The following is a 24,509-nucleotide window of genomic DNA, read 5'->3' as shown; positions in this document are numbered from 1 at the left end:
TTCTCTGAAGTTCTTGTATCTGTGATTTAATGTCTTGCATTATTGTCAGAAGATTCTTGACTGTTCCTTCCTCACATTTTTCTTCTCCTTCTGGGACTCACATATATTGTTCCATGGTTCTTGAATGATCGTGTGTGTGTGTGTGTGTGTGTGTGTGTGTGTGTGTGTGTGTGTGTGTATTTTTAAAGTACTTGTGCACGCATGTGTGTCAATTTGGATAATTTCTGTTAATCTGTCCTCAAAATATCTGAGCCTTTTTCTGGTTGTGTCCAGTCTACTGATGAACCCATCTAGGGAGTTCTTTATCTTTGATCATGTTTTTAAATTCTATCATTTACATTTGGCTCCTAGAGTTTCCACATTTCTGTTGAAGTTCCCCATCTCTCTATGCAAGTTACTGCTTTTTCTTCTTGGTCCTTGAACATAGTAGTCATAGTTACTTTAAAGTTCTGGTCTCATAGTTCTAGCACCTTTCATTTGGGTATTGATAATTTTATCTCTTGACAGTGGATTTTTTTTTTTTTGCATTTCTAATGTGTCTTGCAATTTTTGACTGAGTGCCAGATACATGTGTAGAAGAATGGTAGAAATTGAGATAAATGGTATCAAGCAAGTGAGCATGGTTGAGGGTGGGAGTGAGGCAGAGGGAGAAGGGAGAGAGAGGATCTTAGGCAGGTTCCACGACCAGTGTGGATCTCACAACACTGAGATCGTGACCTGAGCCAAAATCAAGAGTCAGTGCTTAACCAACTGAGCCACCCAGGCACTCCAAGATAAATAGTATTTATACCTGTAGATGGACAAACATCTTTTTTCCCATGCCATTTGTTTAGGGAGTTGAATCAATTTGTCAATAATTGAGTTGAATTTGGGTTTTGTTGTTGGTATCTTTACCTTCAGTATACCACAGACTTTACATTCCTCCAGTGGTAGGCTCTTATTACCTGTGCTTGGAAATGAGGGGCTTGGGTACTGTAGAATTTTCTGTTTTCCTGTTTTCCCTTTAGATTTTAGTTGTCTCTGCCTACCTTGCTACAGATGGGGATCTCTGCATGTTCCTGCCCCTCCTCTTCAATAGGCTGTTAATGTTTGTTACTCACTGCTAGGTTTGGGGTAGGGGCTGTGGGTTTTCTCTGTTTCTTTCTTTCTTCATTTTATTTTTATTTTTATCTTTTTTTTCTTCATTTTATTTTATTTTTCATTTTATCTATGCCCAATGTGGGGCTTAAACTATACTACTCTAAGATAAAGAGTCACATGCTCTACCCACTGAGCGAGCCAGGTGTCCCTCTGTTTTCTTGATTCAGCCTCATTCTTACTCCGGCCCTTGTACTTGGGGTCGGGCCTTTTCAGTGTTTTCCTTCAGCCATACAAGCCTGTGCCTGTAGTTGCTTTTGATGTAGGGTCCCGGGTCCAAGGTAGTTTCCAACAGTTGTCCCAGAGGTAAAAGAGGTACTCTTTCTCTACCAGCCAGCAGTAGATCTTTGCTTGTGTCTTGAGAAGGGTTTTCGTTTCCATTCTTCCCTCAGAATCTATCTTTGCCAAAGTCCTGTGGGTGAGAAGTTTTGCTGCTCTTACCTCACAGTTAAAGTTGGCTTTGTGAGATCTTTTGAAGGTGGTAGGGCTTTGTTTCCCACTACAGCTATCTATTACCTCCTTTCTGCTTATGCTACAAAGGAGACTGTTTTCCTTTCTCGTCCCCATTCTTTTTTGTGAGTATATAGTAAAGGCCCATGGAGAAGAGCTTGGAGAGTGAGTGGGAACTTGCCTTATGTTTGGGGCCCTTGCTGTTCTAAACTGACACACCAGCCCATGCTTGACCTTACAAATTTTAGCTAGTTTTTTTGGATGCTTGGATGATGGCCACTTCATTCTCCCATACTCTGCCAAAAAGGTGAGATAGTTTGTCTGCTTTCTCCTTGTATGGGCTTGTCCTTCTTAGGACAAGAATTTAATTTGTTGGGCTGCCTTGCAGCTTCAACTCTCTGATGTGCCTCAGAAATAGGTTTTTTGTTTTGTTTTGTTTTGGCTTACCCATTGTTTTCTCATCATTTGGGAGGGATCATTACTCATTGTAGCCGTTTATATCCCAAGCAGAGGTGGAACTCCCATTCTTAAATTTGAGATTGATGTTTGGTAGTAAGATAGGCTTGAATTTATATTCTGTGGTCATTTTTATTTTTTAAAGATTTTTATTTATTTGACAGAGACACAGTGAGAGAGGGAACACAAGCAGGGGGAGTGGGAGAGGGAGAAGCAGGCTTCCCGCGGAGCAGGGAGCCTGATGTGGGGCTGGATCCCAGGACCTTGGGATCATGACCTGAGCCAAAGGCAGACGCTTAACGACTGAGCCCCCAGGCGCCCCTATATTCTGTGATCATTTTTAAAAAACTTTGTAATCCTATTATTCCTCTATGAGAGGGAAGTTTTCATATAGGCATTGTTGTTAGAGTCTGAATTTTATGTTAAAAAATAAGGTATGCCCAAAATGCTCTCCTAAAATTCTAAGTGGTGGCTAAGTGCTGTTGGAGCCCATTTCCCCCAAATACCTGGCCATTTTGGCATAAAAATTATGGGATGGATTTTGGAGCATTTCATTAAAACAAAATGGCTTTTGGGTATTTTCTGTAAAAATTGTGGCACAGTCCTACTTATTCATGAAAAGATTGCCTGTTTCACAGATTCTTCAGGTCTCCAGGTGCATTTTCTTGCCATTCAAGATGGTTATTCTTTCTTGCTGTATTGATGAACCTAGATGTTCTTGCTAGTCCTCTGTAGCCAGTGTCTTCTAATGTGTTTTCTTACGGATTGAAGTAAGAACCTAATTGGCTTCTTTATATTCTTGTAATGGAGCAGTGAAATTTTTTTTGCCTAAACATTTTTTTTTTATCTCATTAGAAAATGATAATACATGTGCCTTGTAGATCATTTAAACATTGTAGGAAAGAAAAAAAAAGAGTTATCATCACCTATATAATTCAGTAGAATAACTGTTAGCATTTTGCATTCTGGCTTATTCTAAGAATGAATGAATGAGAGGCACCTGGTTGGCTCAGTTGGTAGAGCATGCAACTATTGATCTCAGGGTCGTGATTCAAGCCCCACATTGGGCGTGGAGCCTACTTAAAAAGAAGAATGAATAAATAAATACCACAATTAAAGTCATAATGTGTATACAATTTTATATTTGGTGTTTAATATTTAACATTAATCATAGACATCTTCCTATGATTAGATCTTCCTAAAAGGTCTTAATAAACATTTAAAATAGGATATATATTTCATTATTTGGAGTTTTTCAAAGTCTACTAGAAGCTGTTTTTCTCATTAGCTACTTTGCAGCATTCATAATTTGAAAATCAGAAAGGTTTAAATTTGAAGTTCATTTAAAAAGCTCATTCCACTTGGAATTGTATTCTAGTGCATAGAGATATTTAGGCTTCTGATTCTGTTTTTAAAGGTGAGTTTTGTTTTTTGTATTCCAATGACCCTGTGGCTTTTCTTCTTTAATTTCAGAATTCCATACGACATAATCTGTCACTGAACAAGTGTTTCCTTAAAGTGCCTCGATCAAAGGATGACCCAGGAAAGGTAGGATTCATTATCTTAAGATAAAATAATTGGATTCTTCATTATATGTGTTGTCATGTTTGTATCTGAGTAATATCTGTTGTATATAGAGAAAGAGAATTGGGATGAGAGCACTCCAGAACTTGTCTAGTTCATTGGTCATGAACCTTCCTGATCCTCCTTCACCTTACCCTACCTTATCTCCATTTTAGTTGGTAATCTTCAAGGACCAGCCAGGCAGAGAGAGCTTTCTTTTTAAGCATTGGGAAGTTAGCTAGTGTAGAGCTGGTCCTCTGTAATAGTTTGCTGCTTCTGATCTAGTTTTTGTTTGGTTATTTTCTTAAGTACTGTGTATTAAGTTAAATTTGGTTTTTGAACTGCTTGTCAGGAACCACAATTTATTATTTATTGCATATAAGAGGTAGATTTGGTAGATCTTGACACAGTAAGTGCAAGTAATTCTTCCCCTGAAATAAAATTCTCTATTATTTCCCTATTTTCTTAGTAACTTTTTTCCTTTTCATTCCATTTATCTCCTGCCACCATTACACTTTTAGTATTTTAGCTACAGTGACTTCCCTTCTTTTTGGTTTTAATAGCCATATCAACTGCAGTGTGGCCTGTACTTGGTACTAGTTACTTGGTTTCTAAAGCTCAGAGTACGTTCTTGGACCATAATTCGGTTGTCATGATGAATTATTACATTAGGACTTGGAGATAGTGTATCTGTTGGCAAACGTTTTGTTGTTTGGCTGGTTAGACTTTTTAACCAGCCAAAACAGTCTTTTTAAGCTCACCATCCCTGGAAGAATCTTTCTAAAATGTAAACCTGGTTATGTTACCACCCTGCTTAAAAGTACTCCCCAGTGTCTTGGAGATGTTGCCTTATGTTATCAGATACCCTTTATGCTTTTCCTTGATCTACCTTTCTAGCTATGATTCACATTCAAGACTCACTGTGAGGATCTACTTGAAGTTTCCCAAATATGCCTTTCATATGATTTTCTCTTCTGCACAAACTCCCTTTCTCTACTTGTCTGGCCTGCTCTTTGGATATGTTAAGGTTGAGCTACAGCATTACTTCTCTGAAATTTTTGTTTCCACATACTTCAGCTGAGTTTGTTGTTTCCTCTTGATTTCCTGTTACTTTGTCGTCATTGTGGTAGCTCCTAATCAGTCTGTCCTTGGGTTACTTCCTCCAAATCATAATAACATTCATGTAGTAGCCAGTGCTGTCTTTCAAAAATGTTAACCTAATTACACATTCTCCTTGTTTAAAATCTTTATTGATTATCTACTGTCCTTAGGTTAACGTCTAAACTTATGAGGGTAGGGATCATATATATATTTATATCTATATATCAAATCTATATATATAGAGAGAGAATTCGCTTTTTATCTCCAGTTGCTTGCACAGTGGCTGGTGTCACTGAGGAGACTCTCTTGTTGAATGAATGAATGTATTGTCCCCTCTGCTAGATGGATAACTTCTTGAAGTTAGAGATGGAGAGTTACTCATTTCCATTGTAAAGAAGGCACTCTTAAATAATGGTTATTTTATAGCACCTTCTATGATCTGCCCCATCAAGTTGGTTCTCAGTAAGACTGAATAGATTATTATGATAGTCTTCTTATTTGACCCAATTTATTGTTTGTCTGTGTTCATAATTCTCCAAGGTTGTGTTTCTTTTCTTTAAAGCAGGTTTATTATAAAAAAAGAAATTACAACTTTTTATATTTGCTTCATTACAATTTCTGATGGGCAGTGAGTGTATATGAATCTGACTGAAAATGTTCTTCAAAGAATTCAGAGATTATCTTTATGAGTTCTTTGAGAGCATTAATTGAATACTATAAACAGTTGGTTCAGATTTAATTTTTATGGGGCGCCGGGTGACTCACTTGTTGAGCATCTGCCTTTGTCTGAGGTCATGATCCCAGGGTCCTGGGATTGACCCCTGCGTCGGGCTTCCTGCTTGGCGGGAAGCCTGCTTCTCCCTCTCCCACTCCCCCTGCTTGTGTTCCCTCTCTTGCTGTGTATCTCTCTGTCAAATAAATAAATAAAATCTTTTAAAAAAAAATTTAATTTTTACATGAGGTTTAAATCATTAAAAAAAAATAAACCAACATACCCGAATGTTCACTATGTTATGTACTAAGTCTTAACCAATTGGAGATCTATTTAAAAAAAACTTGTGCTTATCAGGTTTTTTGTGCAGAACCCAAAACTTTTCTCCACCTTTAATTAAATAGTATGGGGTAAGGCATATGTAGAAAACATATGTTACTCTTGCAACTCTTCTTTTTGAATCAGGATTGTCTTAACTAATGTGCAACCAAAACAAAATACAGAAATAAATAGAATCCTGAGAGGTTAATAACAGATTTCAACTTTTACCATTAGTCTCCAATTTTAAAGTTTTGTTTTAATCAAAGCACATCATTGTTATCATTAATTTTGGTCATAATAGTAAATGCCATACATTTAATCTTATAAAGTGCATTATACTAAGAGAGACATTTTTATTTTCAGTCTTCAGGTGAGATTTAAATATCCATTGTTCTTATTTATCTTGGTCAGAAGTAAATGTAAACCGGATCTTAATAAAATACATTTATATGAATAAAGCCATTTTAATTTTTGGTATCAAAATATGATTTTTATTTAAAAATCCCATTACCTAAAAAACACTTTTGAAAAACCTCAGATCCATTTGATAGAAAAAGAAACTAAGGCTAATAAATGAGGAATGACTTGTCCAGATTCAGGGTGGAATTAGAACCCAAGTGTATTGGCCAGACTTAGTTGCAGTCACAGAAACCCATTACAGACCAACTTAAGGGAGAAAATATCTACAGAAAGAACTGGAGCCTGGTTCTTAAATTGTGTCACCAGGAATGTCTCTCTAGTCTACTAAAGTCCCTTATTTCTACTAGCTTCTCTGATGGCTTCTTTTTTCAGCCCAGTTAATGGCAGAGATGACCATCAGCAGCTTCTGGCTTATGTTCTACGAGTTTACTAACCCTTAGTAGAAAGGGAGTGTTTGATGTCCTCCCCTACCAAGTCACCTAGAATATAGCAAACATCTTAGAATGAATGCTGAACAGCAGAATACACTTGGTTTCTTGGTTCCTTGGTTCCTAGACTTATGCTTTTTCCACTATACCAATCTTCCTTGAGAGGGAGGCCAAAATGTTAGTTAAGTTTTGGTACTTATGAATTGTTTTTTCTTTTTGTATTACAGTGTTTCCTGGCATTTGAGGAGCTTTTCCAAAACCACCCTCACCACAGTGGGAGAAAACCATTGAGCCAAGGTGGGGTGGGAGTAGTTTTTGGTCTTGGGTATGGGGTGGACTTTAACCCCTTAGGATTTTACTAGCTGTTGCCATGACTCACATGGGTCCAAGAGATAGAAGTAGAAGTAGCACATCCAGTATCTTCTTCCCTGTATTTTTATTTGAATTGCTTCCTGTTCAGTGTATCACCAGAGAGGTATGAAGGCCAGCCTAAACTTGGAAGAGTATTGTTGAATTACCAGTGTTTTTTATGGCTATTTATTCCTGACTCAATCCTTCATTTTCTAGATGTCTTTGTCATAAAATCCCTTAATATTTGAATCTCTTCCATGTACATTAATGGGCTGAAATCAGTCTTATGTTCCCTGAAACTAATTTCAAATAGCCACATTATTGCTTTCTTTAAAAAGAAACACAAAATGAAATTACATTTTGCATCCATAACTCTGCTGCCTGTTTTGGGACAGATTTCTATTTCTTCCTTGATTACAACTCTGTTTTTGCATCTTGTAGTCTATCTCCATTTTTTAAATTACTGTCTTTTATCTTTTCTCTTTTTATTAGCTTTATTTTCTGTATTTCTGTCTGTTTTGTAATCTAATTGTTGTTGTTAAAAGTTTTCTTATCCTGCCTTTTATTCACACATGCCTCTTAATTATGTTAAAGGTATATTTTCGCATTATGGGAAAACGAATCCTATCAGCTAAATTCACTTAAAAAACAAAAAGAGTTCTCGTTCTTTGCTTTCTTCCTTCATCTGGTCTCAACCCTTTTTCCTCTTCTTAAGCTCAGAAAAATGAATCTTTGATTTTAAAGGAAATAAAAGATTATAGGAAGTGGTTTCAACAGTTGTATAATTAGTTAGCAGCATTGGGTTCTAATAGAATTGAGGTGGTAGCTAAGAAGACCCCATGAGGGCCACCTGCCTGTTCTGGGAGAGAGAACTTCAGTGAATTCATAGTCAAAAGAGTTTTTTGGGGCAGAGGGCAGGGGATGCTTTTTCTTCCCTGGGGATGGGAAGCTCGTAAAGGCTTGGTGGCTGTGAAAATCGGAGTGTTTTGTGAGGAAACAACAAATTCCCCTGTTGGAGAATTAACTTTTGGAATTTCTGAGACTGTAATTTTTTTCTCTTCTTGTCCTCTGTCCTAGTATGGGGACCATAGCATAGTTGACTGATCTCTTTTTTCCAGAGTTTTCTTTTTTGGCCATGTTAGTATTGGGTTGTATTTATTTATAAATTGTTTCTTATTCATTGGTATCCTGTTTTGGTCAATTTATTTGTTAAAAGATGTAGAAAAACTGGAGAGGTTTGAAAGTACATAAGATATAACATTAAGTTTAGATTAACAGTGTTGCAGGAATCACAGGTATGTACTCTGAAGAAGGAAGAATGTAATTTTAATACTAGTCTTACAGTAGATGCATGATTTTTGTGAAGAATTTGACCTCTTTGTCTTTGTATAAAACCAAATTGGAAATGGGATTTAAAAAGATAAGAGCAAGAATTTGGTTAGACAAAAATAAGGACATCTTATTTATTTGATTGAAGAAACACTGGTAGGGTTCCAAGGGATGTTTTAGAGTTTGCCACTTCTTCTTCTTCTTTTTTTATTTATCTGACAGAGACACAGCAAGAAAGGGAACACAAACAGGGGGAGTGGGAGAGGGAGAAGCAGGCTTCCCGCGGAGCAAAGCCTGATGTGGGGCTCCATCCCAGGACCCTGGGATCATGACCTGAGCTGAAGGCAGACGCCTAACGACTGAGCCACCCAGGCGCCCCTAGAGTTTGCTATTTCTGAAGCACTTTAAGGATAAATAAAATTAATAACCTTTGTGGTTTTAACTCATGGTAGGTAAGACCCCACTTGAAGGCTGAGAAGAGGACATGATCAAGTTGAGCTGGGGGACCAGTGAGAACAAAGTTGAGATAGAATCAGGAATGAAGGGAATTAGTGTAAGTACAGTAGTCCTCCCCCTTATCTGCAGGGGATACATTCCAGGACGCCCAGTGGACACCTGAAACTGTGGATGGTACCAAACCCTATGTATGTCTTTTTCCTATACTTACGTACCTATGATAAAATTTAATTTATAAGTTAAGCATAGTAAGAGATACTAGTAATAACTAATGATAAAATAGAACAATTTTAATAACATACTGTAGGAAAAATTATGTGACTGTCATCCCCCTCACAACTACCTTATTATACTCTATTCCCCCTCTTGTGATGATATGAGATGATAAAGTGCTTTTGGGCTGAGATGAAGTGAGGTGAATGATGGAGGATTGTGATGGAGCATTAGGCTACTCTTGACCTCTGACGCTACATTGGAGGATCATTGTCCGGACCACAGTTGTGACAAACTGCAGAATGTGAAACTGGGGATAAGAGGGGGGATTGCCGTACTCAAATGAGATCCAAGAGTGAAGAAAAGGATTGGTACCAGGGAGTACATCTTAAGGCAGAGGTGGATTAAGAACGTGAGATGATTCAGTAGACAGAGCAAGGTTAGAAAGCCCAGAGTAAGCACAGGCATTGGACGAAGAGATTTGAAAGATTGGAGTTGATCAAGAGATGATCATATTCAGAGAGAGAATATTGCAGAAACAGAAGTGCTGTCATAGAGTCTTTTTTTTTTTTTTTTTTTTAAGATTTTATTTATTTGACAGAGCACAAGCAGAGGGAGAGAGAGGGAGAAGCAGGCTCCCTGCTGAACAAGGAGCCCCATGTGGGACTCGATCCCAGGACCCTGGGATCATGACCTGGGTCAAAGGCAGCCGCTTAACCGACTGAGCCACCCAGGCATCCCTGTCATAGATTTTTTTTTTTTTAAGATTTTATTTATTTATTTGACAGAGACAGAGATAGCCAGAGCAGGAACACAAGCAGCGGGAGTGGGAGAGGGAGAGCAGGCTTCCTGCCGAGCAGGGAGCCCGATGCGGGGCTTGATCCTAGGACTCTGGGATCATGACCTGAGCCGAAGCAGACACTTAATGACTGAGCCACCCAGGTGCCCCCTGTCATAGATTCTTAAGAATAAACTTAGTCAAGGCAGTTGAGTTAGAATGGCTTTTTATTTCCACATGCCATATTCTCTCTTCTTTTTTTAAGGGTGGGAAGTAACATTTTGTTGTTATTGGCCTATTTTTTCCATCTCTAAACTACTTTAAAAAATAGTATTTTGTCAACAAATTAATTTAAAAATTATATATGGTAAAATTCACTGTTTGGTGTATAATTTTAGTTGTTTTGACAAATGCAAACAGTTTAACCAATGCTGTGATCAAGATACGGAACATTATTGTCCGTTGGTCGTCAGCTTCTTCTTCCACCCCCAGGCCACTACTGATCTCTTTTCTTTCCCTATAATTTTGCCTTTTCCAGAAGTTCAGGTAAGTGGGACTCATACAATAGGTGGCCTTTTTGGTCTGGCTTCTTTCACTTAGCATAATGCATTTGAGATCCTTCCAGGTTGTTATATTAGCAGTTCATTGCTTTGTTTTATATATTCTGTTGTATGGATTTACCACGTTTAATCACCATTTGAAGAATATGTGAGTTGTTGCCAGTCATAATTTCATTTGACCATCAAATTCTTTTCTTTTAGGCTTAGACTCAGTAATTAATACTGAGAAATACTGAAGTTCAAGACAATGTTGAATTAACCTCACCTAATATATAATAGTCATACTTAACTGCTTTGTGGATTATGTTAAATATAGGTGAGCATTCTGTCTCTTGGAAATCAATCATGATACAGTAAAGCCTTATTTTTCTCCAACTTAATTTCCAAAAGGACTAAGGTAGGGCATTGATGATTTAAAAACAAGGTATGACCAACTATTAATCACTTAATAGAATGTACTGTTTTTAAGTATCCTTAACATTTAAGGAACTGTTTACTACAATAAAAATGCTAATTATGTATTATTTTTAATCCAGTGATTAAGAGTAGATTCCTTAACAGTCTTTCCTGAGTAATACTTAGCTTAATTTGATAATCAGTATATTTAAATATAAGTAGTAAAAGCCTGGATTTGTTCAGGAAGACTGTTCCAAGCACCTGAGTTGGCATTGGGATAGTTTTTGTCCAAACATTCATTCGGCTAACAGCCAGCCATGCTGCCTGCCTTTGAGTATATTTGACTGTTTACTATCTATTTTTGTAGTCTGAGTAACTATTTAACTTTCCTAATTATGCTTAGGCAATAGGTATAAACCAAGACTGAAACTGGGAAGTATGTTCACTCTATATGCTCTACCGTGGAGCTATGAGCAGTTATCAGGCAGTTTACCAGCATCCTGAGATGTTGGAGGGTTAAAAAACAAAACAAAACAAAAACCTTTGAAACTGGATTGACAAATCTAAACTGGAGAGAAATAAAACATTGAGACATGGTATGAAGTCAAAGAAGTCAGGGACAGAAGGGATTCATTATTGTGTCTGAGGCTCCTGGTGATGTGCATTGAGAGTTAAGGATGAGCAGAGAATAGTCTATGATGATTCACTTTACCAATGAACATGTATATTGGCAGTAGGGTTAGTTAAAACCAAAAACATAAAATTCACAGATTTAGCCATTTGGAGTGGTTAGTAATTTATGATAGGGACTGCTTTCCCCAGGAATATGAAATAGTAACTTCTTGTGTTTATGTTTAATCAGATAATGGCTTTTTTTTTTTTAAGATTTTATTTATCTATTTGAGATAGCATGAACAGGGGTGGGGGAGTAGAGGGCAAGGGAGAAGCAGGCTCCCCACTGAGCAGGGAGCCCCATGTGGGGCTTGATTCAGGATCCCAGGATCACTACCTGAGCCAGAGGCAGATTCTCAACCAACTGAGCCACCCAGGCGCCCCATTGGCTTTTTTTTTTTTTTTTTTTAAATAGTCTGTATACCCAGCGTGGGGCTCGAACTCACAGCCCTGAAATTAAAAATCTCATGCTCCCTAACTGAGCCAGCAAGGTGCCCCAGATAATGGCATTTTTATTAGGCTGTTTTTAATCTGAAGGCTGTTAAAGAAAGTTCAAATTAGTGTGTGATAGAGCAGGGTACTTATTTAACATAAAATTTCAGTCAGAAATTAATTAGGATAATTGTGCTTTAGTCTAAGTGGTAAATGTTTTGCAATGAGGAAAATAAAGGTATTTAAGTCCATTGCTGGTCTTTGGCACATTTTTATTTCTGATGCATTTTCTGTATTTCGATTACCTTAATTTTCCTTAAGTTGATGAATTATCAGTATTTGATCAATTTAGGAATGCTACCTAGTTTTCATTTGGGTGTCACCCCTTTTTTTTTCCACTCTAGAATTAATCTTTGTTTTAGGATGGGTATATGTACATTTTAAGTTTGTTATTTTTTAGTAATCTCTATACCCAACGTGGGGCTCGAACTCATGACCCCGAGATCAAAAGAGTTGCATGCTTTTCCAACAGAGCCAGCAAGGGGCCCCATGTTTTAGAATATCTTGAACTTGGCAGTTGATTTCTTTTTGGAAGATGTCTTCAACGCTGTACAAGTCTAATTTGTGATGTTTGGGACTGTGCACCCTAGGACTTTGCAGTCTTCTCCCTTGGGAGGACATTAATGTGCTGTACCAGAATTGTTGATATGAATTAATAATGTCTACATTTGTATACTGCTTTACAGATTAGGGAATTATTTTACAGGTATTATCTCAATCTTTACAACAAGCTCCAGTTTTAGATTGTGATCTTTAAGTCTGTAGTAGAGTTTTCCATAGTAGATTGGTTTTCGTAAAACTCACATAATGGAACTTCACATAAATGGAATCATTCAGTATCCAGTTGACCCTTGAAAACAAGGTTTCAACTGCACAGGTCCACTTATACATGGAATTTTTTGATAAATGTAGTACTTTAAGTGTACTTTCTCTTTCTTAAAAAAATTTTTTTTGAACATTTTTTCCCCTCTGGCTTACTCTTTTGTAAGAATACAGTGTATAATGCAGATAACACAAAGTATGTGTTAATTGACTGTTTATGTTATCGGTAAGGCTTCTGGTCAGCAGTAGTCTATTGATAGTTAAGGTCTGGGGGAATCAAAGGTGACATGTAGATTTTTGACCAGGGCAGGGGGTGTCAGTGCCCCCAAGCATGTTCTTGGGTCAGCTGTACTATCTCTTTATGTCTGATTTCTTTCAGCATGATGCATTGATGCTATTGCATATGTCAGTTGTTTGTTTCTTGTTATTGCTAAATAGTATTCCATTTATTCATTGATCTGTTGATGGACATTTGGGTTGTTTTAATTTGGGGACTATTAGGAGCAGGCTACTAAGAAATTCTCATACAGGTTTCCTGTGGACATATGCCTTCATTTTTCTAGAATAACACAGTATTCGCTCTGTCAAAGGGTAGGTGGAAGAGTAACTTTATAAGAAACTGCCAAATCTTTTTCCAAAGTAGTCGTGCATTTTAAATTTCCGGTAGCAGTGCATGAGTATTCGAGTTGCTCCACACCTTGGCCAACAGATGCTATCACCTATCTTTGATTAAGTCATTTTAGTGGGTATGGAGTGGTATCTCATGTTTTTATCTAGAATTTTCCATGTTGAGCATCTTTCCATGTGCTTATTGGTCATTTGTATATCCTGTCTTCTGGAGGTTCTTGTAAAGTCTTTTGCCCTTTTCTTTTTAAAATTTGGTTGTCAAAATTATTACTGAGTTGTAATTTTTTTTTTTTAAATGAACCCAGCAGGCTTTTCTTTCTTTCCTTTCTTTTTTTTTTTTTTGATAGCGCGCATGAGTGGAGTTGGGGGAGAGGGAGAGAATCTTAAGCAGGCTCCACACTCAGCATGGAACCTGATGCAGGGCTCAATCTCAGTGACGCTGAGATCATGACCTGAGCCAAAAGCAAAAGTTGGATGCTTAATTGACTGAGCCACCCAGACGCCTTGTAGGTTTTTAAAAAATATATTCTGGATATGTTTTTTCTTAGGTTTATATTATATAAATACTTTTTCAGACTGTGGTTTTCCTTTTTTTTAATAATAGCATCTTTTTTTCACATTTTTATATCTTTATTGCTGAATGTAATAATTTCTATTAATAGGTACTCAATACATTTTTTTTTTAGTTTCAGAGGTAGAGTTTAGTGATTCATCAGTTGCATGTAACACCCAGTGCTCCTTATATCATGTGCCCTCCTTAATGCCCATCTCCCAGTTATCCCTTTCCCCCCCACCTACCTCCCTTCCAGCAACCCACTGTTTGTTTTCTAGAGTTCAGCATCTCTTATGGTTTGCCTCTCTGTTTTTATCTTATTTTTCCTTCCCTTCCCCTATGTTCATCTGTTTTGTTTCTTAAATTCCTCATATGAGTGAAATCATACGGTATGTGTCTTTCTCTAATTGACTTACTTTGCTTAGCATAATACCCTGTAGTTCCATCTATGTTGTTGTAAATGGCAAGATTTCATTCTTTTTGATGGCTGAGTAATATTCCACTGTGTGTGTGTGTGTGTGTGTGTGTGTGTGTGTGTGTGTGTACACATGTACACACACCACATCTTCTTTATCCATCCATCTGTTGATGGGCATCTGTGCTCTTTCCATATTTGGCTGTTGTAGACATTGCTGCTTAAACATTGGGGTGCACGTGCCCCTTCAAAGATATTTACTGACTTATTTTTAAAGATTTTATTTGTTTATTTGACACAGAGAGAGACAGAGAGAGAGGGAACGCAAGCAGGGCAAGTGGGAGAGGGAGAAGCAAGCTTCCCGCGGAGCAGGGAGCCCGATGCCAGACTTGATCCCAGGACCCTGGGATCCTGACCAGAGCCGAAGGCAGACGCTTAACGACTGAGCCACCCAGGCGCCCCTAATGATTAGTAACTTTTGTGTCCCATCCAGGAAATCAGCCAAGGTCATAATGATTTTCTCCTCTGTTTTCTTCTGTAGATCTTATAGTTTTATGTATTTTTATTTTTTATTTAAAAAAATTTTTAAAGTAATCTCTGTGCCCATCATGGGACTTGAACTCAGGACCCCAAGATCAAGAGTTGAACGGTCAACCAACTGAGCCAGCAAGGTGCAACAGATTTTATAGTTTCAGATTTCACATTTAGGTCTGTGTGACCTAAGTGTAAAATGTAAAGTAATTTCAAAGTAATATTTGTGTGCACACAGCCTGCCTTTTGCATTGTTCTTTTATCTTTATGAAATGTTCTTAAAATATTCTTTGTTTTGAAGCTTACTTTTTCTTCTAATATAGCCACTACAGCTTTAAGTAGCTTCATAATATTTATCTTCTAGTATTTTGCTTTTAGTTTTATACATGCTTTTATAGTTAAAGTATGTCTCTTATAAACAGCATATAGCCATTGGCTCTTGCTTTTTAAATTCAGTAACAATCTCTGCCTTCTAATTGGGGTGCTTAGTCCATATTTAATATGATTATTCATATGGTTACAATTTGTTTTTCTTTTGTTCCTTTGTTCATTTCTGCAGCCTTTGGGGTTAATCGAATAGTTTAAAGTACTTTTATTTCCTCTGTTGACTTCTTAGCTGTACTCCTTTTATTTTTAAGTAGTCATGCTAGAGCTTAATATGTAATATTAACTTATCAAAGTTTATTTAGAGGTAATGTACCACCTTTCACTTCATATTTCACACTTCTGCCACTTACTGCTTACCTTTTCCCACCGATTTCACAAATGTAATAATCTTACAACAGTATAATTCTATTTATCTACCCATCCCTTTCTTTGTGCTGTTGTCATATATTATGTATACTTCTGTTTTTATCACAAATCTTACCTTAGGATTGTTTTCTTTGCTTTAGATAGTTGTGTTTTAAGGAAATTATGTTGAAGAAAATGTTTTCCCAATGACTTACCTTTTCCAATGTTCTTTTCTATAAATCTAAGTTTCAAACTGATAACTTTCCCCTTGAGCCCCTAAAGAATGTTTCCTTTGGCATTTCTTATAGTGCAGGTCCGTAGAAAACAAATTTTGTTAGCTCTTATTTATCTGAAAAGGTTTTTATTTCATCTTTTGAATACTTTTTCTGGATATGGAATCTTGAGTTTTCAGGGTTTTCCCCCACCTTTCAGAACTTTGAAGATGTTCTTTTGTCCTTGGCCTCCATTATTTCTGGTGAAAAGTCAGGTGTCCTTTATGCCCTATACTTAGAGTAGAACTCTCTTATCTATGGATTTGCTTTCAACAGTTTAAGTTACCCGTGGTCAACTGTGGTCTCAAAGCAGATGATCTCCTTCTGACATACTGTCAGAAGGTCAGTAGCCTCATGCTGTGTCACAATGCTTACATCCTTCATCTCACTTCCATTTCATCACATAGGCATTTTATGATCTCACAAGCATTTTATCTTCTCACATCATCACTGGAAGAAGGGTGAGTACAATAAGATACTTTGAGAGAGAGAGACCACATTCACATAACTTTTTTTATAGTATGTTACTCTATTTTATGAGTTTGTTGTTAATCTCTTATGCCTAATTAAATTAAGCTTTATCATAGGTATGTGTATATAGGAAGAAACATACTATGTATAAGGTTTGGTACTATCCACAGTTTCAGGCATCCACTGTGGGGTCTTAGAATGTATGTCCTGTGGATAAGGAAGACTGCTGTAATGCACCCCCTTGCTCCCTCTCTCCCTCTTTTGTGGTTTCCAAGATTTTTCTCTTTATTTTTAGATTGAAGGAGTTTGTGCCTCAGTGTAGTTTTCTTTGTATTCATTCTGCCTGGGATTTGCTAGTCTTCTAGGATCTACAAGGAGAGGTTTTCATCCAAATTTGGGATATTTTGGTCATTAGTTCTTCTAAAAAAATTAGGGTTCCATTTTCTCTCTTCCTAGCGTCCAATTAAAATGCAGCTGTTTGACATTGTTTCACAGGTCATTGAGGTTTTAATTTCACTTTTTTTTTCTTTTTATTCCTCATATTAGGTAATTTTTACTGATCTGTCTCCAAGATTTCTCTTTCACTCTATCCTATCTGTTGTTAAGCATGTTTGGTGAACTTTTTATTCCAGTTATTGGATTTTTTATTTGTAGAATTTCCATTGGTCTTTTTTTTGTGTGTTAAGAGGTAATTGGTGAAATGAGTTCAACCAAGTGCTCTGATGCTGGAACATTAGGGACGTTTTTGTTGGTCCCAGCCAGTTCCTAGACATGAGATATGCCCAGGAGCCACTGCTTCACTATGTTTTTTTGTTTTTTGTTTTTTGTTTTTTTTAATAATAAGAAGGTATATAGTACTGTCCTGATCTGTATAGGTTTTAGGAAGCCCAGGAACCTAATTTTTTAAAATATTTTATTTATTTATTTGAGAGAGAATGTGAGCACAAGAGAAAGAGAGCATGAGCTGGGGTGGGGAGGGGCAGAGGGAGAGGGAGAAGCAGGCTCCCCGCTGAGTAGGGACACCCCCCCCACACACAATGTGGGACTTGATCCCACGACCCCAGGATCATGATCTGAGCTGCAGGCAAATGCTTAACTGACTGAGCCACGCAGGTGCCCTGAACCCAGTTCATTCTTTCATCTGATTCCTTATATCATCATTGATGCTTTGAGATCCTGGGTTTTTATATTTAAAACAGTTACTAGAAGAAATTAGATTTTTAAGAAATAAATTTATTCATTTTAATTAAAACAAGTTGGATTACTGTGTCATCTCTAACTGGTCTCCTTCCTCTAATCTGTTTCCCTTTGCTCTGTCTTCTACAGTGCTGCCTTTAGGTATGATACACGAAACCACAAACCTGTCTCTCTTGCCACCTTTTCATTTCTAGTCCCTAACTTCATGCCCTAAACTATATATTCAAGCTATACTGCATTATTTTTCTTGCATTTATGATGCAGTTTTATATCTTATTTTTGAAGATCTTCATTGTATTTACAATAGTTTTATATCTTACTCATCCTTTGGTGGCCAGCTCAAATGTCAGCATTACTCTGAAAGTCAGTAACAGTCCTTTTTCTCCCTCCTTCGCCTTTTCTTTACTTTTTCCCTATTTTTACCTCTCTTCTTTTTATTACCATAGCTCTTTGAGCATACCACTGTTACAGTTCTTGAATGATGTAGCCATTTCTGTTTTGATCTGTTCTAATCTCTTGTGAGTTTTTGTTGACCAAGATTGGGTCTTTGAGGGGCACCTGGCTGGCTCAGTTGGAGGAGCATGTGACTCTTGATTTTGGGGTCATGAGTTCGAGTCCCACATTGGGTGTGAAGATTGCTTAAGTAAATAAAACTTAAAAAAAAAAAAAAAAGATGGGGTCTTTGACATCTTCATATCCCCAGAGCACCTGGCATAGTACCTGTACATAGTAGATACCTAAATGTTTATCATAAGAATGATGTTTGTCTTTTCCTAGTTAAGTAGCTTTTTTTTTTTTTTTTTAAGATTTACCTATTTTGAGAGAGAGATTGAGAGTGCCTGTGAGGAGCAGGAGGAGGGGTAGAAGGAAAGAATCTCAAGCAGGTTCTCTGCTGAGCGTGGAGCCTGGAAGCAGGACTCAATATCCCCACCCTGAGATTATATGTTTTTTATCTGTTCATCAGTTGATGGGCATTTGGGTTGTTTCCATTTTGGCTATTACGAAAACTCTGTTGTGATCATTTTTGTACAAGCTTTTTTTTTTTTTTTTAAAGATTTTATTTATTTGAGAGAGAACAAGTGAGAGGAGAGCTTGAGTGGAAGGGGAGGGGCAGAGGGAGAGGGAGAAGCAGACTCCCCACTGAGCAGGGAGCCCGATGTGGGGCTTGATCCCAGGACCCTGGGATCATGACCTGAGCTGAAGGCAGACCGTTAACCGACTGAGCCACCCAGGCGCCCCTGTACAAGCTTTTGTATGAACATAATGTTTCCATTTTTGTAGGAGTGGAATTGCTGAGTCATATGTTTAATCTTTTGAGGAACTGCCTACTTTCCATAGAAGTACACTATTTTACATTCTTAAAATTATGAGGCTTCCAGTTTTCACACCCTTGCCAGCCCCTTTTATTGTGTCTTTTTGATTATAGCCTTCCCAGTGGGTGTGAAGTGGTATCTCATTCTGTTATGAGTTTGATTTGCATTGCTCTAATGGGAAACAGTGATGATCATTTTTTCATGTATTGGCTATTTGTATATCTCTTTTGGAGAAATGTCTATTCAGATCCTTTGGCCATTTTTTAATCAGGTTGTCTTTTTAATAGTGAGCTTTATATGTTCTTTATATATTTTAGATACAAGTTCTTTATCATATGTTTTGTGGATTTCCTTCCCTTCTGCAGGCTGTTTTCACTTTCTTGATTGTGTGTATTTACAAAACACAGGTTTTAGATTTTGATAGATTTATCAATTTTTCTGTAGTTGCTTGTGCTTTTGGTGTCATATCTAAGAAGTCATTGACTAGTTCAAGGTCATGAAGATCTACACTTTTTTAAAGTATATATATTATAGTTTTAGCCTTTACATGTAGGTCTCTGATCTACTTTGGATTATTTTTTATGTATGGTGTTAAGAGGCCTAATTTCATATTTTCGCATGTGAATATCTAGTTTTGCCAGGACCATTTGTTGAAAAGACTATTCATTGTTTTATCTCAGTCTGTGAAAAACTGTTTGACCATAAAATATACTTATTGGGGCACCTGGATGGCTCAGTTGTTAAGCGTCTGCCTTTGGCTCAGGTCAGGATCCCAGGGTCCTGGGCTGGAGCCCAGCATCGGGCTCCCTGCTCGGTGGGAAGCCTGCTTCTCCTTCTCCCACTCCCCCTGCTTGTGTTCACTTTTTGGCTGTCTTTCTGTCAAATAAATGAATAAAATCTTAAAAAAAAATATATATATATATATACTTATTTTATTTCTAGACTCTTAATTCAAATTACTGTAATTTCATAGTAAATTTTAAAATTAGGAGATGTGAATCTTCCAACTTTGTTCTTTTTCAAGATTGTTTGGACTATTCTAGGTCAAATACATATTTATTTTAGGATCAGCTTGTCAGTTTCTACAAATAAACTGACTGCAATTTTGATAGGGATTGCATTGAATTAGAGATCACTTTGGGGCATATTGCCATCTTAACAATATTAAGTCTTCCAGTCTGTGAGCACAGGATGTCTTTACATCCTTTATTCCTTTTAACTTAAGGAGTGAAATGCTGGGTATGTATAAAAGCAAGTAGAGCTGCAGTATCTTAAGTCCCATGTAGCTCTGGATGTTCTGAATTTTTCATTATTTTAATAATTTAAATGTATCTTCAAATAAGACATTTATTGGAGTTAAGTTTGGCAGTCATTTGTTATTTATATAAAATTATATATATATTAAATATATATTATAACTTTATGCTAGTTATAAAGTTTGGCTCTGGAGACACAAGGATGATGGGTATGAGATCACTACCATTAAAATTTCTGGTCTAGGGAGGAAATCACTTATAAAGAGAATTTCATAAAATATATTAGAGATAAAGATTTTTTTGAAAGTTGTTGACCAGTCTTCACTGTGTAAAAGATTTCACTACATAAGAAAGTGATTATAATTGTGTATTAGCACTTTTTTCAGTGTTGCCTAGTTGTGATAGCTTATGGAGAAGTTAAAAAAATAAGTACTTTAAGGGCTCTTAAGACTTTGAGTTCTGGATGGGTTAGTATCAATAATACATTTTTAATGAATTTTCAGCATTTATGAATTAATAATTACAAGAAAACTTAGAATCAGCATGCCACAATAATATTGAAGGAAATAAATAGCATTCAAGTGAAGCAAAAGAAAAATTAAAAAAAATTCTCTTCAGCTATGTGGACTCATCTCTTACCAAGTCTTTTTTTTTTTTTTAAACCTAGTCAAATGAACAGATTCTTTAATTTCTTATTTATTCTCATAGATCTGTGACTTTAGCACCAGAATTCTCTGTGTGGTTTATGCCATGGCTTAATTTGGGAGTTCTTTGGAAGCCTGGAAACTCCCTCTCAGAATACTTTTAAATGCTTAAGCTAGACTATACAGGATTAAAAAGATAAGCAGTTATATTAAAATAGTTATAAAATATGACAAATTTATGATACAATAATCTACATGCTTCCTTAATATTAAGTAACAAAATTGAATGTGGTAGCATATTATTATTTTTGAATGTGTAGCATGTTAAATAACAAAAGTAGAAATGAGTAATGAGAAGTAATGACTGACATTTTGAGACAAAAACTATTAATGTGACAGGAATCAATCTGATTTTTAGATATTCCTAATATCATCATTTGTTCCTTACATTCATAATGGAAGGAAATGCTGAATTTCAGCATTTTCACCTTATGCAATTTCATGAAGTCCCTGAGTCCTGCATAGACCCTCTAGGAGTTCATGAATGCCAGGTTAAAAATGCTAATTGAGCTATTTCCTCTGCCTAAAATTGTGTCTCCCCCCCCCTCCTTTCCCTTCTACCACATCTGAGCTTGATTTTCCTGAGTTTCAGCTCAGTTGTCTCACTTAGCACTTTCTGATTACTTACTTGCCTTTTATGTGCTAGTCATTATTCTAGGTATTTGGAATACATAAGGAAACAAAACAGACAAAAATTCATGCCCACAAGGAACTTAGAGCCTTATGGAAGAATAACAATAAACAAATAACATAAATCATAGAATTATATAGAATGTTAGATAATTAAAAATGCTGTAGAAAAATATGGAGTAGTATAAAGTGGATTGCCATTTTCAAAAGAGTAATAAGGTAAGCCCATTGGGAAAGTGACTTTTGAGCAAGGACATGAAAGTGGTGAGAGTTAACTATACAGGTATCTTTTCTGTCCCCTTCACCGCAGTTGAGGACTGAGACTTCCTTTTTATTTGTATTCCTAGTGTTAGCATTGTGAGTAACATGATCAACCCTTCATGAACTGTCATAAAGAGAAAGGTTGTTTACCTTTCTGGTATCTGCCCATAGTTTGAGAAATTTAGCCAGTTTGTGTGATTTCAACATGTGTCATTTTCCCAGTGGTGGGTTAAATATTCAGGTTATGTCCAGGTAATAGCTTGTTCTTATATTTACTTTCTGATATTAAGCTTCACTAAATATATTTTGGCTGTTATTATTAATCTTTTGTTTTTTCTTGTGCAAAGTAGGAATAAAACAAATGTTAAGTGAAAAGATAAGGGGCCCCTGGGTGGCTCAGTCTGCTAAGCATCGACTCTTGATTTCAGCTCAGGTCCTGATGAGATCGAGTCCCATGTCAGGCTCCATGCTTAGTGAGAGTCTACTTTTCCCTCTCCCTCCCCCTGCTTGTGTGCTCGCACTCTCTCTCTAAAATAAATAAAGTAAAAAAAAAAATTTTTTTTTTTTTAGAGTTTAACTTTTGTAGGCTCAACTCTCTTTGGCAATCAAATAAAAGTTGTAATAGAAAAGCCCTTAAAGGGCGCCTGGGTGGCTCAGTTGGTTAAGCGACTTCCTTCCGCTCAGGTCATGATCCTGGAGTCCCGGGATCGAGTCCCTGCATCGGGCTCCTTGCTCAGCGGGGAGTCTGCTTCTCCCTCTGACCCTCCCCCCCCAGCGTTCTCTCTCTCTCTCCCAAATAAATAAATAATCTTAAAAAAAAAAAAAGCCCTTAAAAGTCAAGATTTGCCAGATATTTTTGTGCTTCTCTCTTAAATAGAAATTGTAGGAGATGAAGAGTATTAGAAAATTAATACAAAACAATATGTGATCAAATACTGGAGGAGGAAATACTTCATATATATTTTATTTAATCCTTGGTATATCATCAGGGTCCATTGGATCCAATTCAGTTTTCGAGTATCTATTTTGAGCAGTCTAATTTGTAAAGACGATTATTTTATTACTTTTATTCTTTCTTCGAAATCTTCTAAAGAACAAATAAGAAAGTTATATATTTTTAAAAAAGAATAAAACTTATTCTATCTTGCAATTAGCATGTGATTCTTTTTATAAATCTAACATGCATTATGGGATTTTATTGATCTTGTTTTTCTTAAATCTTGAAATGATTATGTCACCTTATTTCATCATTGCCCATCAGTTTTTTCTCCATCATGCCCAAATATTAAAATCACAAGACTACAAAAGAATGATTGAATGATCTAGAAAGATGATGTAGTAATGAAATCGTCGTGGTTATACTTCAGTTTTCTTATTACTATGTTGCCCACTTTCAAGAATGTATAAGAAAAGTCTATAGAAACCATTTGAAGATTTTTTTTCTTTTAACTTCCACTGAATAAAGTTGAGAGTTTAGGGTTTTTTCCCTGTCCATAAGGACAAAGATGAAAATTGACAAAGGAAAATGGTTTACTTTTATCTGTAGAATCCCAGAAAATGAATACAAAGACAGCAATACTTTAGACTCTAATTGTCATGTTGATAATCATCATCTAATGATAGATTAATCTTCCCAAATCCAAGAAATACTGAGTTATTGATATATTTCTGAGGACAAAAAGATAATATAATATTCTCATCCCTTTAGTCATTCAGGAAGAAAGTCTTCATCATACAGTATTTTGTGACTAGAATCAAAATCATCCTGTTTTTTCTGGAAAGTCTTCTGATAGTATTTTTCATCTTTTATATTTCTGCACCAAATTCACTTGATATCATAAGAGGACAAATCCTGAAACCTGATGTGTATACAAAAGTGCTTGCGAGGAAATAGATGATACAGAAATGAAAAAGTTAATCAGAGTCCTCATTCTGTTTGGGGTTTATAAACCAAATATGAGAATGTTTTACAATTTTGGAGCAGAGATGGGCATCCTTGACCAAAATTCTGAGCCATCAAAAATTTCAAAAGTACTGGATTTTGAAAACATAAGTGCAAGAAGAACCAGAAATAATAATATGCTAAATCTACTAAATATATATTTGAAATCTGGAGTCAGTGTTGCCTTTTGGTAGTAAAATATAAGTTAAAGAACTAGAAGTAATAAAAAGTAGAACATTTTAGAGATTGGAAATTTGGAATCAGAATTTCTAAGGTAGATATTCGTTTTAGTTCTATGCATGACAGTTGAGCAATTAGTTGTATTCAGGAGATGTTGACCATTTTGGTGTATATATTTTCAAAACCAGGAAAACTTGAATATAATAAAAATAGTATGTATTGTATATGTTTTAACTTATATTCCCATTAAAATAGCTCATAAATTTGTGTCCACTGTCTTCTTTATTATTTATCCTGTAAGTTATTTGTAAAATGACTTAACATCTCTGTCCTATGGACACTTCTTGTTTATAGTTAAATAGTAATAACTAGATTTCCTAGTATATACTTAGTGCTAATTGTCATGATAACTCTATGACACAGATATGAGGAAAGTAGATCAAAGGTTTGGTAACTTTTTCAAGATTGTTGAACCAGATCTGGGGTCTGAACCCAGGTATGTTGATTGATAGATGTTCTCTTTAGGATACCACATGTCCTTCTAAATATTGTAGTACTTACGTTGGAATTCAGCATGGTTCATTACTGAGGGAAAAATTCATGGAGAACTTGCCTAAAAAGGGTAGGAAATGAAAGAGACTGGTGTCAGTATGGCTCAGGAAAGAGAGTTATCTCAGCTTTTGAATCAGGTGAACAAGTGGCCCAGAGAAAGGATTTAGTAGACACAAATTTCAAAACAGCCACTATATAAGTATATTGAAAGAATCG

At 36.3% G+C, this 24,509-nt stretch overlaps 1 protein-coding gene across 4 annotated transcripts in view; it reads left to right on the top strand.

Moving 5' to 3' along the window:
• Nucleotides 1-24,509, top strand: part of FOXJ3 (forkhead box J3) — a 139,879-nt gene that overhangs the window by 51,056 nt on the left and 64,314 nt on the right. For all 4 annotated transcript variants that reach the window (XM_027589476.1, XM_027589730.1, XM_027589650.1 and 1 more), the window contains exon 4: nucleotides 3,517-3,591. In XM_027589476.1, the coding sequence (XP_027445277.1) occupies nucleotides 3,517-3,591 (75 nt within the window). The remainder of the gene's footprint in view (nucleotides 1-3,516; nucleotides 3,592-24,509) is intronic.

The sequence above is a fragment of the Zalophus californianus genome, chromosome 4 (assembly GCF_009762305.2).
Source record: "Zalophus californianus isolate mZalCal1 chromosome 4, mZalCal1.pri.v2, whole genome shotgun sequence".
In the NCBI taxonomy this organism is placed as follows: Eukaryota; Metazoa; Chordata; class Mammalia; order Carnivora; family Otariidae; genus Zalophus; species Zalophus californianus.
Note: the sequence above shows the minus strand (reverse complement) of the source record. Positions and strands in the feature narration are given on the sequence as shown.